Source organism: Schistocerca americana, chromosome 1 (genome assembly GCF_021461395.2).
Source record: "Schistocerca americana isolate TAMUIC-IGC-003095 chromosome 1, iqSchAmer2.1, whole genome shotgun sequence".
NCBI lineage: Eukaryota > Metazoa > Arthropoda > Insecta > Orthoptera > Acrididae > Schistocerca > Schistocerca americana.
The window spans coordinates 150,132,960-150,150,206 of NC_060119.1; the positions used below are offsets into that span (position 1 = coordinate 150,132,960).

General features: G+C 43.3%; 1 protein-coding gene across 2 annotated transcripts in view; it reads right to left on the reverse strand.

The window, feature by feature from the left end:
* Positions 1 to 880: 880 nt before the first annotated feature.
* The window catches only part of LOC124621973 (serine/threonine-protein phosphatase 6 regulatory ankyrin repeat subunit C-like), a 42,115-nt gene continuing 25,748 nt past the window's right edge, over positions 881 to 17,247 (reverse strand). For both annotated transcript variants that reach the window (XM_047147519.1, XM_047147511.1), the window contains exon 3: positions 881 to 1,510. In XM_047147519.1, the coding sequence (XP_047003475.1) occupies positions 1,075 to 1,510 (436 nt within the window). In that variant the 3' untranslated portion in view covers positions 881 to 1,074. The remainder of the gene's footprint in view (positions 1,511 to 17,247) is intronic.

Below are 17,247 nucleotides of genomic sequence, written 5' to 3' on the forward strand. Positions count from 1 at the left end.
GCGCCTCTCCTCATATGTTTCAATTACTCTTACTCTCTCAATGCAGCACTATGATTGCTCCTATTCACATAAAGCAGTTTCACTAACTGCACACAGTCCATCCTGTCGATAGCCACACCGTTCTATCACCTTAAGGTTTGTCAAATGACATCTTTTATGTCATACTGTCATAGTGTACAGCGCCAGATTTTCACGCATATGAAACTTGATTTCCGGCGTGAATCGGTTCCGCATCAACGCATTACCATAACAGCCGTATAATAATTACAGCCCGCACTCGACTTTTGTAGAGATGCACATTAATTGTAAACCTTGGGACCAGTGCACATGACACCTACAGTGTGGTGTAAATGTGGCTACCAGTGTCACAGTGTAATTAGACTGGTGCACATCTATACTGCAGACGAAGTAGTAAATTCAGTATGAGCTCAAAGCATAATATGTTTCTAACCATTTGTCTTACATAGTAATCCTCTGGGGACAGCTACAGTTTACATTCTGTTAGCATTGCATTATACACGCTCTTACTAAGCAGATTTCAGTAATTAAGTAATGCAGGAGATCGTTTGAAACAACTTACAGGAAATCAGCCAGGTGTCATACTTGAAACAACCGCTATTTCTCCATTTGCGCCTTGAAAAAACTGAGTTTTCACCAATTGACGCGTCGGCGGTTGTCTAAAATGTCACCTGGTTTCATTATTTTAAGATGTTTGTATATTTTGCACACTGGAAGAAATTCAAGTTTCAGACAGAACTGGTGTCTATCGGTAATGAAATTAGTATTTTCTAATTGTTGAGTTTTGCAAAGATCCCTCAAAAAACCTTTTATTTTAGTCGGTTTCCTCAAATGAAAAGTTATTTACATTTGTTTATGGATATCTCCTAGTTTCATACTAGTTGAGGTGTTGCTAGAGCATTTGTATGCACCATATAATGATGGGTAGAAATGAAATTTTTTTTGTATTTTTTAATTTAAAAATAATGAAAACTCATGTAGTGAAGCATCATTTGTTTTAAATCATAGATATTCATAGAACTGTTAGTTATGTGATGGCATCCATACTCCTGGTTGTCAGTTGAGGTAGGTTCTCCCATCTGTATCCCTAGCCTCCGTGTCGGCTCCCGCCTCCACCAGAAACGCTGCCGTCTCTTCGTACCCATGCCACGCGGCAAACTGCAGCGGTGTTCTCTCGTAACAATTCCTCGCGTTGACGTCAGCGGAACACGCTACCAGCAGCCGCACAATAGGTGAGTGGCCACCGATGGCAGCCAAGTGCAGGGGCGTCTCGTTACTGCTGTTCCTGGCGTCAACCTCTGCCCCTCTCTCCACCAGACTCCTCACTACCTCCACGTATCCCATCTCTGCAAAGAAGTGCAGGGCGGTCATCCCATCACTGTCCCTCGTCCTCACATCCGCCCTTGATGCGATGAGTTCCAGCAGCTCCTCTACATCCCCCTCCCCAAACGCCTCGATCAGTCTCCTGGTTTCCTCCTCTCCAAAACCGCTCCTGTGCGAAACATAAAAGAGTCTTACAAAAATGGCTCTGAGCACAATGGGACTCAACTTCTGCGGTCATCAGTCCCCTAGAACTTAGAACTACTTAAACCTAACTAACCTAAGGACATCACACACATCCATAACCGAAGCAGGATTCGAACCTGCGACCGTAGCGGTCGTGCGGTTCCAAACTAAAGCGATTAGAACCGCTCGGCCACAACAGCCGGCAAAAGAGTCTTACACTCTACACTACCACACACACACACACACACACACACACACAGGGCTATTTTTTTCCACTCTGTACAGAGAGGATGCGTAACAAAAAAAGCCTATTCAGCTTACGTCCGGTAATGCATGGTTTCCATGCTAGAGACTATTTAATCGCACTGTTACAGAGACTGCGATCTAATACGTGCTGTACTACGCAGCCATAGTTACAGTATGCCCCATCTCCTGGTAATGTTCCTCATACGTCACGCCCTAGCACCCTCTCTCGCCACAGACACTGATAATCTTGTGTCCGATTCACCTCTCTTGTTGACTCACCTTGTAGTGGATGTGATACAGCGCCGTACACAATGATTCCGTATTCGAATTGAGAGATTGCTGAAATGGTATTTACTTACGCAAAGGCAAATGACCATGGGCTGTGGGAAGCATGGTTGTATGAGAAGACCTATCCCCAATGACAACAGCCACAGCATTTAGTGTTTGCAATCGTGTTTCGCCCTTTGTCTGAGGGAGTGCCGTTCCAGGAAGCAACAAGGCTTAAAAGGCGCCAGACGTCGAAGAAAATGACTAAGCAGTGGACCCACCCGACGGCCGTGTGGAAGATTCTCCATGCCAACTGTTACCCACCACATCACATACAGTGTGTGCAGCGCTCACTAGCGACAGACTTTTCACATCTGTATCACTTTGGTCACTGGTCTCTTCACCAGGCTCCTCACGACTCCGGGATGTCGTCCATCCTATTCACAGATGAGGCCACCTTTACAGCGAGTGGTATCTTCAACTTTCGTAACAGTCATCTGCGGGATTGTATAAAGAACCCCAACTGTATGGTGGCAGAATCATCAGCAAGGGTGCAGCTGGAACCTCTTTATTTTGGGACCAGTATTCCTTCTACGTCACCTAAAGGGCCGGAAATATCAGACTTTCTTGCAGGTGACCTTGCCTCCTCTGCTGGAAAAGGAGCTATTGATGATTCGAAGGGTTATGTGACCCCCACATCACAGTGCTCTAACCCACTTCACCTTTAAAATCCGGACGCTTCTGAGTTGTGTCTTTACTGGTCGATGGATCGGACGAGGGGGATCCAGTTGCATGACCTGCTTGTTCACAGGATCTCAACCCGTGCGATTTCTGTTTATGGGACCATCTCAAAGATGTTGTGTATGCCGAGTCCATTCCTGATGAGGAGACAGTGGAGCAGCGTATTCATGCTGCCTTTGGCACTGTTTGGAAACAGCCTGGCTGATGTGATCGTGTGAGACAACATGCTACTTGTAGAATGAAGGCTTTCACGACCGGGTGACATGGCTGTTGATATACTTTCCGGGATGTGAGGTCGTGGTCGAAGAACTTTTCTGCTCCTTACGTTTCGTCCAGAATTGCGCTGGACTTCCTCAGAGGCGCTGCTCCGCTGAGTCTTGCCGACTGACTGGTCGGGTGTCTGAGAGCGACTTATATATTGTGAGAAAGGGGGGCGTGGTTCAGGTGACACGTGATGAGCAGTGATAATCCATAGCAAAGATAAGGTTGACTATCGATTACCACCTTGTCCAAGATAAAAATTGTTAGCAATTTTGTAGAGCCACTGACCATATATCGTTAAGTTTCATAGCCTCCTCTTTCCTATTAAAATTATCGTGATGTTTATAAATTTCGCTAGCTTCTCTATATAGCCGTGGATAGTAATTTAACGTTGTAGATAAAACTTCGGTATCCGAAAACTTCACTTGGTGGTTGCCTGGTTGAAGAGTATGTTCCGCTACAGCTGACTTTTCTATTTTTACAAGTCGACAAAGACTTTTATGCTCTTTCAGTCGCGTGTTTACGCTTCTTTTGGTAGTACCAATGTAATCTTTACCACAGGTACATGGAATTTTATACACACCACATGTCGACAGGGGAGGGCGTTTATCCTTCACAGATCGTAGTACTTGACTTATTTTCTTTGTTGGTTTAAAGATCGGTTTTATGTCATGTTTTCGTAAAATCTTACCGATCCCATCTGTTACTTTTTTAATAAAAGGGAGAACTACTGTAAAGAGAAAGAGATAAATAGAATTTTGCGTCCAAGGAACAGAAACCCAAAAGATAAGAATGAACCACAACGACAGAAAAATTGCTAACAATTTTTATCTTTGACAAGGTGGTAATCGATAGTCAACCTTATCTTTGCTATGGATTATCACTGCTCATTACGTGTCACCTGAACCACGCCCCCCTTTCTCACAATATATAAGTCGCTCTCAGACACCCGACCAGTCGGTCGGCAAGACTCAGCGGAGCAGCGCCTCTGAGGAAGTCCAGCGCAGTTCTGGACGAAACGTAAGGAGCAGAAAAGTTCTTCGACCACGACCTCACATCCCGGAAAGTATATCAACAGCCACAACATGCTACGGCGCGTACACACATGGAAACTGTTTTCAACAAATATTTCAACTGTGGTTGCATGGTACAGCGCCAATTAGGCTGTAGTCTCCGTAACAGAGTACATTTGAATAAAATGACCATAAATTTTCGGACGTAAGTTCATTATGCATTTTTTGTGTTCCGTATCTTCTCATAAATTAATCACTGGAGTTTGTACACAGTGAAAGAATCGCCCAGCTTATAGATATTGAAGCAAGAATGATTTTTTAAATATGATACACTTTTTAACAGTAACCGAAAACAGATGAAAATACGAGTACGTGATATACAGTTTGTTAACGCTGTGGCTGAATCTCTACACCAAAAAATACAAGAAACGTACTAAAACTGGAAAGCAATGTGGCCTGAGTCAGCTACTGGAATGTAAAAATCGCCAAGCAAATCTCTTGTGAGAAGCTCTCGAATAACTGTGTGTATAAACACTAATCGTAATTATGGTTACATGGAATACACTTCAAATGAATTAAAGATTGGTTGGTTGGTTTGTTTGTTTGTTTAAAAGGGGGGAAACGGACCAAACTACTTGATCATCGGTCCTTGTTCCTATTGTAACAATTCCTCAAGGGAAAGAATAAAGAATCCTCAAAATTACAGACCAATATCCTTAACATCGGTTTGTTGCAGGAGTCTCTAACATATTCTCAGTTCGAATATAATTAATTTCGTTGAGACAGAGAAGTTGCTGTCCATGCATCAGCACGGCTTTAGAAAGCAGCGTTCCTGCGAAACGCAACTCGCCCTTTTTTCACATGATATCATGCGCATGGATGAAGGGTATCAGGCTGATGCCATATTCCTTGACTTCCCGAAAGCGTTTGACTCGGTACCCAATGCAGACTCCTAACTAAGGTACGAGCATATGGGACTGGTTCCCAAGTATGTGAGTGGCTCGAAAGCTTCTTAAGCAATAGAACCCAGTACGTTGTCCTCGATGGTGAGTGTTCATCTGAGGTGAGGGTACAATCTGGAGTGCCCCAGGGAAGTGTGGAAGGTCCGCTGTTGTTTTCTATCTGCATAAGTGATCTTTTGGATAGGGTGGATAGCAATGAGCAGCTGTTTGCTGACGATGCTGTGGTGTACGGTAACGTGTCGTCGTTGAGTGACTGTAGGAGGATACAAGATGACTTTGACAGGATTTGTGACTGGTGTGAAGAATGGCAGCTAACTCTAAATGTAGATAATTGTAAATTAATGCAGATGAAGAGGAAAAAGAATCCTGTTATGTTTGAATACTTCATTAGTAGTGTAACGCTTGTCATAGTCACGTCGATTACATATTTCGGCATAACATTGCAGAGTGATATGAAGTGGGACAAGCGCGTAATGGCACTTGTAGGGAAGGTGGATAATCGTCTTCGGTTCATAGGTAGAATTTTGGGAAGATGTGGTTCATCTGTAAAGGAGACCGCTTATAAAACACTAATACGACCTATTCTTGAGTACTGCTCTAGCGTTTGGGATTCCTATCAGGTCGGATTGAGGGAGGACATAGAAGCAATTCAGAGGCAGGCTGCTAGACTTGTTACTGGTAGGTTTGGTCATCACGCGAGTGTTACGGAAATGCTTCAGGAACTTGGGTGGGAGTCTCTAGAGGAAAGGAGGCGTTCTTTTCGTGAATCGCAACTGAGGAAATTTAGAGAACCAGCATTAGCGGCTGACTGCTGTACAATTTTTCTGCCGACAACTTACATTTCGCGGAAAGACCACAAAGATAAGATGAGAGAGATAAGAGCTCGTACAGAGGCATATAGGCAGTCATTTCTCCCTCGTTCTGTTTGGGAGTGGAACAGGGAGAGAAGATGCTAGTTGTGGTACGAGGTACCCTCCACCACGCACCGTATGGTGGACTGCGGAGTATGTATGTAGATGTAAAACAAACAGGACACACAGCACAATACCGAGAAGAAGGAAAAACCACAAGGACGACAGGAGACCAACTAATACTACAAGGAAAAAAATAGGCCAAGTAAAACACAGAGACGCAAGAAACTGGTAGAAGAGAGTAAAACAGGAGAGCAGATTGCCGTGGCTGGCTGCCCACGAAAATAAAAGGATAAGCCAGTCACTCTGCAACACATTAAAACCTCCACCATAAAAGCACAAGGATGGAGGGCACTGAGGGACAAAGGGCCTGCACTGAAACTTATATCAAGTGATAAAACCCACCCTCAAGAATAAAATTTAAAACCAGATCAGCCAATGAGGCGTTGTTTGCTAAACTAGGACAGTAAAAAAGAATATGGGCCACTGTCAACTGCGCACCCCACCGACACGGAGGTGGGTCTTCACGGCGCAAGAGGTAGTCATATAGCCATATGTCGCCCAAGCATGGCTAATGCAGAGTCATCAGAGAGCCACAGAGTACCTGCCAGAGGCCTGCATGGAGGACGTTCACACATTCGTAGTCTCCTTAATGGCACACAGTTTGTTTTGCATACTGAGACTATGCTATTCTGTCTCCCAAAGCCGAAAAACTTTGCTGCGTAATAAAGAATGCTGGTCAGTTATTTTAATGCCGCCCTCCATAAGCGGTTTCCATGTAGCCTGTTTGACCAGCCTGTTAACAAGTTCGTTTCCTGGGATTCAGACGTGACCTGGGGTCCTGACAAACACCACTGAACGCCTGGGCCATTCCAGGGCATAGATGGACTCTTGGATATACGCTAGAAAAGGATGGCGAGGGTAGCATTGGCCGATTGCTTGTAGGCTGCTCAAGGAGTCAGTACACAGAAGAAACGACTCCCCAGGGCCTAAATGTATGTGCTCAAGAGCACGAGATATAGCCACCAGGTCTACAGTGAAAACACTGCAGCCATCGAGCAAGGAATGGGGTTCAACAAGGCCTCTGAACGTTGGCGAAGCCAACGTGACCATCAGCCATTGAGCTGTCGGTGTAAACCACTCCATAGCCCAGGAAAACGTCAAGAATCGAAAGAAAGTGGCAGCGGAGAGCCTCGGGAGTAACTGGGTCCTTAGGGCCATTTAAAGGTCTTGGTGAAGCTTTGGCCGAGGTTTACACCATGGAGGTGTACGTGAATGGACCTCGAGTAGAAGTGGTAAAGAGAAGGACTCCGGTTGAGACAGAAGCGATCGGACACGAACCGCAATCATGAATCCTGACCAGAGCTGCTGATGCGAGAGATGAACCACAGTGGTTGGGAAAACAAAACGGTAATTCGGATGTGCAGGAGAACTACGAATGTGTGCAACGTAACTGGCAATCAGTTGTGCACGCCTAAACTTCAATGGAGAGACTCCGGCCTCCATCAGGATGCTGGTCGCCATACTCGTCCTAAAAGCTCCTGTCGCTAGTGGAACTCCACAGTGGTGCACTGAATCGAGTAAATGCAACGCTGAGGGCGCCACCGAACCATAAACCAGACTCCCATAGTCATGTCGGGATTCAACAAGGGCTCTGTAGAGCTTTGGCAACGTTGAGGGATCTGCACCTCAGTTGGCGTTGGTCAGGCAACGGAGGGCGTTGAGGTGCTGATAGCACTTCCACTTAAGCTGACGAAGATGAGAAAGCCAAGTCAATCAGGCGTCGAAAACCAGTCCTAAGAATCGATACGTCTGCGCTACAGTGAGTGGATCGTCATTAACATAAAGTTCTGGTTCCGGATGAACATTACAACGCTCACAGAAGTGAATGACACGCAACTTTGCGGATGAAAATGGGAAGCTGTGGGCTAGAGCCCATGACTGTGCCTTGTGAATGGCTCCCTGCAGGCGTCGCTCAGATACACCAATAGTGGAGCATCGGTACGAAATGCAGAAGTCGTCTGCATACATAGAAGGTGAGAAGTACGGCCCCACAACCGCTGCTAGGCCGTTGATGGCCACTAAAAATGCACACTGAATACAGAGCCCTGATGGACCCCATTCTGCTGGATATGAGGGGAACTATGGGAGGCACCAATTTGGACAAGGAAAGTACGAATCGATAGGAAATTTTGGATAAAAATCGGAAGCGGGCCCCAGAGACCTCACTCATATAACATGGCAAGGATATGTTGTCGCCAGGTCATGTCTTAAGCTTTTTTGTAAATCAAAAAAGATGGCAACAAGGTGTGGGTAGACCGACCTCGGCGGAAACCGCCCTGGCATGGAGCCAGTAGGTCACGTGATTCTAGGATCCAAGAAAACCACCGACACACCATACGTTCTAGCACCTTACAAAGAACGTTGGTTGAGGCTGATGGGGCGATAACTATCCACACGAAGTTGGGTTTTACCTGGTTTGAGCACTGGAATGATTGTGCTCTCCAGCCATTGCGATGGAAAGACGCCATCGCACCCGATCTGGTTGAAGAAGACGAGGAGATATCACTTGTAGTTGAACGAGAGATGTTTAATCAGCTGAATGTGGATCCAATCCAGTCCAGGAGCTGTGTCGAGGCAATGTGCAAGGGCGCTGAGGAGCTCCCACTCTCTAAAAGGGGCGTTACAGGGTTCACTATGGCTTTTAGTGGACGAGAGAACTTTCCCTTCCATCACCCATTTGAGGGCATGAAATTCTGGGGGTAATTCTCCGCTGCAGAGGCTCGAGCATAGTGCTCAGCGAAGTGCTTGGCAATCCATTTTGCGTCGGTAAGTAACACGGACATCGACGGTAACGCCAGGGATACCTGTTGGGGTCTGCTACCAAAAAACACGTCTGTTCTTCATCCAGACTTGGGAAGTTGACGTATGGAACCCAATGGTCGAGACGTACCTCTGCCAATACTCCTGTTTCCAAAGCTGGTGAACGCAGACATTGAACCATTTATAAGCCCTTAGGTGCTCGAGATATGTGTGAAGCTTATGTCGCTGTAGAGCCTGCCTACGCTCTTTAATTGCCTCGGCAATTTCTGGCGACCACCAAGGTACTGTCTTTTGCTGGGGGGCCCTCTAAGGAGCAAGGGATCGCGTTTTCAGCCGCAGAAACGATCGTTCTAGTGACTTGCTCAACGATCACATCGTTGGTAGCATGTGGAGGAAACTCAATGGCGATAAAAGAGGTGAAAGTTTCCTAGTCTGCCTTTCTTAGAGTCCATGTGCATGACGCCAAGGGAGTGACAGGAAGATGGGGAAATGGTCACTAGAACAAGTCATTATAGACTTTCCAGTGGACTGATGGGAGAAGTCCTGGTCTGCAAAGTAATAAATTAATGGCAAAATAAGAGCCATGAACCACACTAAAATGTGTGGGAGCCCTAGTATTTAGGAGGCAGAGGTCGAGCTGAGACAGTAAACATTCGACCTCTCTATCTACATCTACATCTATACTCCGCGAGCCACCTTACGGTGTGTGGCGGAGGGTACTTATTGTACCACTATCTGATCCCCCCTTCCCTGTTCCATTCACGAATTGTGCGTGGGAAGAACGACTGCTTGTAAGTCTCCGTATTTGCTCTAATTTCTCGGATCTTTTCGTTGTGATCATTACGCGAGATATATGTGGGCGGTAGTAATATGTTGCCCATCTCTTCCCGGAATGTGCTCTCTCGTAATTTCGATAATAAACCTCTCCGTATTGCGTAACGCCTTTCTTGAAGTGTCCGCCACTGGAGCTTGTTCAGCATCTCCGTAACGCTCTCGCGCTGACTAAATGTCCCCACGACGAATCGCGCTGCTTTTCGCTGGATCATGTCTATCTCTTCTATTAATCCAACCTGGTAAGGGTCCCATACTGATGAGCAATACTCAAGAATCGGGCGAACAAGCGTTTTGTAAGCTACTTCTTTCGTCGATGAGTCACATTTTCTTAGAATTCTTCCTATGAATCTCAACCTGGCGCCTGCTTTTCCCACTATTTGTTTTATGTGATCATTCCACTTCAGATCGCTCCGGATAGTAACTCCTAAGTATTTTACGGTCGTTACCGCTTCCAATGATTTACCACCTATGGCATAATCGTACTGGAATGGATTTCTGCCCCTATGTATGCGCATTATATTACATTTATCTACGTTTAGGGAAAGCTGCCAGCTGTCGCACCATGCATTAATCCTCTGCAGGTCCTCCTGGAGTACGTACGAGTCTTCTGATGTTGCTACTTTCTTGTAGACAACCGTGTCATCTGCAAATAGCCTCACGGAGCTACCGATGTTGTCAACTAAGTCATTTATGTATATTGTAAACAATAAGGGTCCTATCACGCTTCCCTGCGGTACTCCCGAAATTACCTCTACATCTGCAGATTTTGAACCGTTAAGAATGACATGTTGTGTTCTTTCTTCTAGGAAATCCTGAATCCAATCACAAACCTGGTCCGATATTCCGTAAGCTCGTATTTTTTTCACTAAACGTAAATGCGGAACCGTATCAAATGCCTTCCTGAAGTCCAGGAATACGGCATCAATCTGCTCGCCAGTGTCTACGGCACTGTGAATTTCTTGGGCAAATAGGGCGAGCTGAGTTTCACATGATCTCTGTTTGCGGAATCCATGTTGGTTATGATGAAGGAGATTTGTATTATCTAAGAACGTCATAATACGAGAACACAAAACATGTTCCATTATTCTACAACAGATTGACGTAAGCGAAATAGGCCTATAATTATTCGCATCTGATTTATGACCCTTCTTGAAAATGGGAACGACCTGCGCTTTCTTCCAGTCGCTAGGTACTTTACGTTCTTCCAGCGATCTACGATAAATTGCTGATAGAAAGGGGGCAAGTTCTTTAGCATAATCACTGTAGAATCTTAAGGGTATCTCGTCTGGTCCGGATGCTTTTCCGCTACTAAGTGATAGCAGTTGTTTTTCAATTCCGATATCGTTTATTTCAATATTTTCCATTTTGGCGTCCGTGCGACGGCTGAAGTCAGGGACCGTGTTACGATTTTCCGCAGTGAAACAGTTTCGGAACACTGAATTCAGTATTTCTGCCTTTCTTCGGTCGTCCTCTGTTTCGGTTCCATCGTGGTCAACGAGTGACTGAATAGGGGATTTAGATCCGCTTACCGATTTTACATATGACCAAAACTTTTTAGGGTTCTTGTTTAGATTGTTTGCCAATGTTTTATGTTCGAATTCGTTGAATGCTTCTCTCATTGCTCTCTTTACGCTCTACCTTGGCCAGTAAGCATGGTGCCACCCCATAAGGGATTATGGGCATTAAAATCTCCCAAAGGTAGTAGAGGTTTAGGGAGTTGTTGAATCAGTGCAGCCAAGATGTTCAGGGGTACCACACCATCTTGAGGATGATATACATTACAGACAGTTATTTCCATTGTTGTCCTTATCCTGACAGCCACAGCTTCAAGAGGAGTGTGAAGGGGCTCAGGTTCACTACATACTGAGTTCACGACATAGACGCAAACTCCACCTGACCCTCTATTATATTCACCATTGTTCTTGTAATATACCCTATAGCCGCAAAGGGTAGGGGTCCACATTGCCAGGAACCAGGTTTCCTGGAGGGCAGTGAAGATAGCAAGTGTAAGGTTTAAACAGTTCCTGTAGCTCAGCCAGGTGGTTGAAAAAACAGTGGCAATTCCACTGGAGGATGACGTTATCGTGAGGCAGGGAAGGCATGAAACGCCCAATGAGCCAGTTTACGCCTCAGGGTCACCTGCTGCCACTTAGTTCCAGAGCAGTCTTTATCCATTGTATCTGAGAGCCCAGCGAGATCTAGGTCCTCAGTGGATGCCAGAATCTCCACCTCACCCTCAAATGCAGAGCTTTTAAGTAGTGGTGGTGTGGGTGACACTGCCGCAATTTCCTTGTTCTTGGGGGTCTTTCTTTTTGATTTTTCTCACTGCTCTTTGGGTTTCTCTGACTAGGAGGGCTTCTTTGATTCGGCCTCCAGGACTGAGAAAGACTGTGAAGCCCTATTAACCAGCTGCTTTTGGGTGCTTCAGCCACTGGTGGGTGTCATCTTTTCCACTAGTAGAAAACTGGGGAGGTAGTGAGCCAAGAGACGCCTTCCTACTGAAAGGAGCTGAAGAAGACTTACGCATCTTTAACTGAGAAGTGGGGACAAACGTCCAAGATGGTTGGGGGGGGGGGGGGGGGGGAGGGGAGGCAGCGCTCCCAAGGTAGGTGGTGTGCGAGCAACAGGGAGGGAAAAGCCCCCCCCCCACCCTGTCAAGGGGGTAGGAGTAGTCTTATCGCTCTGAGAGCCAACTGGAATTGGCTGAACAGATGGGGCTAGAACTGTTCTCGTAGTGGCGGTGTAAGATGTCCGAGGTACAGGATGTACATGGTCAAATTTCCTCTTAGCCTCTGTGTAGATCAGTCGGTCCAGGATCTTTTATTCTATGATTTGCCATTCCTTCTGGAGATTCCTACAGTGTGGTGAGCAAGGGGAATGGTGATCTCTGCAGTTGACACAGATGAGAGGTGGGGCACCATATTTATGCTCTTATGGTGCGTGATACAACCACAGACACTCCCAGCTTGTCACAGGCGAGTAGTGCCTGTGACTGGGCATAGGAAGCTGTTTTTATCAAGACTGAGCCCTATCGCCTTTTCTACAATCCCTCCACATCCCCAAACTTGTCCTCTAAATGTTCCACAAAAAACAGAGGCTTCAACGACATGAAGGATGCCCCACGAACCCTTGTAGATATGAGGTATTGGGGGAGTAAGATTCGCTGCCATCCTTAGCCTGACACTCCTCCCATGCTGTGGCCAGAGAAGGGGACGATTTGGGGGTCATACGTTTTTGCATTACAATTAGACTTTGACCGCTTAGAGACTGCTGGCGTTGCGTCGCCAGCAACAGATGGAGTAGTACGCTTCATGGCATGTCATCCACCCTGATGCCACCCAGTCTGACCAGAGGCCCTCCCAACGGGCGCCACCCTGCCACAACAAAGGCCACCTGGCAGGATGGCCATTGCTCAGAGTCCCAATGCCCCAGGGTGACAGGCATCTACCTCTTCGCATACATGGGGAGCTAACGGCACAGGCATCAGCAGAGCAATCCCTGTGTGGTCAGGGGGCTACAACCAACAGGGTACATGGCGCCCCACCCAGCAGACTGGCTACCATGCTGGATATCAGGTACAAACAAGCATACTAGTCCATTATCATCGTCAGTGCAGGAATCAGTACTGCACAGGGGATGGAAGAAAACGTACCCAGAAGGGTGACCTAGCCCAACAGCTAGAGAATGAAAGGAAGTGTAGATGCACATCGATGAAGGATGTGGGAGGACAGCACATAATGGACATGAGGGACATGATGCATCGTGTAAGGCGCCCTTTTCGAATTGGCGCGCTCTTCGGGAAAATTTAGGAGAATGGAGGTGAAGCCCGACACGGGAGCATCACGTAAAGGCCAAAACGTGACATTCCTTTTCGTTGCCTCTTGTGACAGGCAGGAATACCTCAGGCCTAATCTAAGCCCCGGACCAGCAGGAGGGCAAATGAACTAAGCAATTTATTCAGAATGGCTCACAATATGGCACCACAAAATGTTTTTTTAACAAACCGTACTTTTACACTTAAGTATGTGCCCAAACTGCTTAATTCTGTGGTACAATGGCTGACCTGGTCTCTAGATTTGCTTCCTCTTGATTTCTTTCTATAGGAAGCACTGAAACATGCAGTCTATCATGAAGCCACAACTACGCCAGGCTATATGTAGTGTCGATTTGCCACATATGCAACAGCGTGCCATTCAATATACTTTCACCTGTTCATATGTATCTCGAACAGTGACTACTGATGTGAAACGAGGATCTCTGTGAGAAGCAGTACATGGACGATGGGGAGGTTGTTGATGCAGCAAGAAACTGACTCCAATGTCGACCAGAAGAGTGATACCATGTGAGCATACAGACCCTCCCAGTAAGGTGGCTTAGGGCCATCGCACTGAACGGAGGTTATGGTGAAAAAGAGGGTTCAGTAGCCATAAGAATGGGAAATAATATGGTGTATTGGAATTCTGAATAAAACCAACTTGCATTTAGAAAAAAAGCAGAGTTGCAATACATACTGAACGCCCTTCGTATCTATTCCTGCAAGCCTGCCTCGGCTTCCTGAACACAATATACAGGGTGAAGTGAAATTCGCGCATTCGGGCTTCGCAGCGCAACTCCTCATCTGCCAGCGATAAAAAAAAAAAAAATCTTACAAAATTTCATCCGGCGAGTACATCCGGCAGGAAAAGGACGTTAAAGAGTGGCAATTTGGCAACACTGTAACCACATGTATGGTAAGTATCTTTGTGAGCACACAGTCCTCCTACTGTACGGCTGATGCAGTGGACAGTCTTTTGGGTTAGCATGCAGCAGGTCGATGGTTCGATACTGGGTTTAGGCCTATGTTTTTTATTTGGTAAATGTAGTACAGCTGGTACGGTATCTGGCATCTTAATCGTCAACAGCGATTGCAGCGGGTCCTCTAGAAAACACTTGAACTTACGTACTACAATCGTAGAATTTGAAGGTTGGTCAGCTTTCAAAGAAGCCCTTCTCATGCCATGGAATTTCACAATTACCTCATCCACTAGATGCGAAACCTGTTTTCTTCGTATCCTCCTTCAGTGGTCCCAGAGATTAGTAGCAACTATTATTCTTGCCTCGTTCAAGTCCTTACATTTAGTTAGGGCCTTATGTTACCAGTAGGACTACCAATGTGTTTTGCTAGGACCTCACATTATTATACCCGCTTGTATAGAGAAGCTATAGAGATCTACAAGCACGAAAATAATTTTAATAAAATAAGGAGGATTAAAACTAGACAAGATACGGTGGTCGATTTTTTACCAACGAAGTGACAATAGATTATCTGTAATCGAGAGAGATGGCACTAGCCAGAGATAGTTTTAATGCCGAAAGCACGTGATGAGTGGTGGCGCCATCCGAGCGCTCTATATAAGCGGGACCTCCAGCGCCTAGCAGCCAGTCGCCGACTCACTGCGGAAGATGCCCGCAGTAGGCAGCGAAACGTCAGGAAGGAAAAGTAGTTTTATATATGGACCACGGCAATTCAGCCCCGAAGTTTTAAATAATGTTATCTGGCTAGGTTCTCATTTCTGTTAGTATATTTGTCAGTACCGGATGGTAACTGGATGTTTTAGCCTGTTATAGACTTGTGGACACTCCCACGCTAAACTTGTAGTTTGCGAGCCGTCTGTAGTGTACGGGTCAGGTCATAAATGAGCCAAATTTCAAGGAGATCACACTGATTTAGAATTGAGAAACAAATCTTCAGTTATTTTATTGCCGATTGCAATTGTAATCTGTGGAAATTTTGATGCCTACTTATGACTGATTTCTTTGTTCAAAACTAACTTTTCAAAACTAACTTTTCAAAACTAACTTTTCAAAACTAACTTTTCAAAACTAACTTTTCAAAACTAACTTTTCAAAACTAACTTTTCAAAACTAACTTTTCAAAACTAACTTTTCAAAACTAACTTTTCAAAACTAACTTTTCAAAACTAACTTTTCAAAACTAACTTTTCAAAACTAACTTTTCAAAACTAACTTTTCAAAACTAACTTTTCAAAACTAACTTTTCAAAACTAACTTTTCAAAACTAACTTTTCAAAACTAACTTTTCAAAACTAACTTTTCAAAACTAACTTTTCAAAACTAACTTTTCAAAACTAACTTTTCAAAACTAACTTTTCAAAACTAACTTTTCAAAACTAACTTTTCAAAACTAACTTTTCAAAACTAACTTTTCAAAACTAACTTTTCAAAACTAACTTTTCAAAACTAACTTTTCAAAACTAACTTTTCAAAACTAACTTTTCAAAACTAACTTTTCAAAACTAACTTTTCAAAACTAACTTTTCAAAACTAACTTTTCAAAACTAACTTTTCAAAACTAACTTTTCAAAACTAACTTTTCAAAACTAACTTTTCAAAACTAACTTTTCAAAACTAACTTTTCAAAACTAACTTTTCAAAACTAACTTTTCAAAACTAACTTTTCAAAACTAACTTTTCAAAACTAACTTTTCAAAACTAACTTTTCAAAACTAACTTTTCAAAACTAACTTTTCAAAACTAACTTTTCAAAACTAACTTTTCAAAACTAACTTTTCAAAACTAACTTTTCAAAACTAACTTTTCAAAACTAACTTTTCAAAACTAACTTTTCAAAACTAACTTTTCAAAACTAACTTTTCAAAACTAACTTTTCAAAACTAACTTTTCAAAACTAACTTTTCAAAACTAACTTTTCAAAACTAACTTTTCAAAACTAACTTTTCAAAACTAACTTTTCAAAACTAACTTTTCAAAACTAACTTTTCAAAACTAACTTTTCAAAACTAACTTTTCAAAACTAACTTTTCAAAACTAACTTTTCAAAACTAACTTTTCAAAACTAACTTTTCAAAACTAACTTTTCAAAACTAACTTTTCAAAACTAACTTTTCAAAACTAACTTTTCAAAACTAACTTTTCAAAACTAACTTTTCAAAACTAACTTTTCAAAACTAACTTTTCAAAACTAACTTTTCAAAACTAACTTTTCAAAACTAACTTTTCAAAACTAACTTTTCAAAACTAACTTTTCAAAACTAACTTTTCAAAACTAACTTTTCAAAACTAACTTTTCAAAACTAACTTTTCAAAACTAACTTTTCAAAACTAACTTTTCAAAACTAACTTTTCAAAACTAACTTTTCAAAACTAACTTTTCAAAACTAACTTTTCAAAACTAACTTTTCAAAACTAACTTTTCAAAACTAACTTTTCAAAACTAACTTTTCAAAACTAACTTTTCAAAACTAACTTTTCAAAACTAACTTTTCAAAACTAACTTTTCAAAACTAACTTTTCAAAACTAACTTTTCAAAACTAACTTTTCAAAACTAACTTTTCAAAACTAACTTTTCAAAACTAACTTTTCAAAACTAACTTTTCAAAACTAACTTTTCAAAACTAACTTTTCAAAACTAACTTTTCAAAACTAACTTTTCAAAACTAACTTTTCAAAACTAACTTTTCAAAACTAACTTTTCAAAACTAACTTTTCAAAACTAACTTTTCAAAACTAACTTTTCAAAACTAACTTTTCAAAACTAACTTTTCAAAACTAACTTTTCAAAACTAACTTTTCAAAACTAACTTTTCAAAACTAACTTTTCAAAACTAACTTTTCAAAACTAACTTTTCAAAACTAACTTTTCA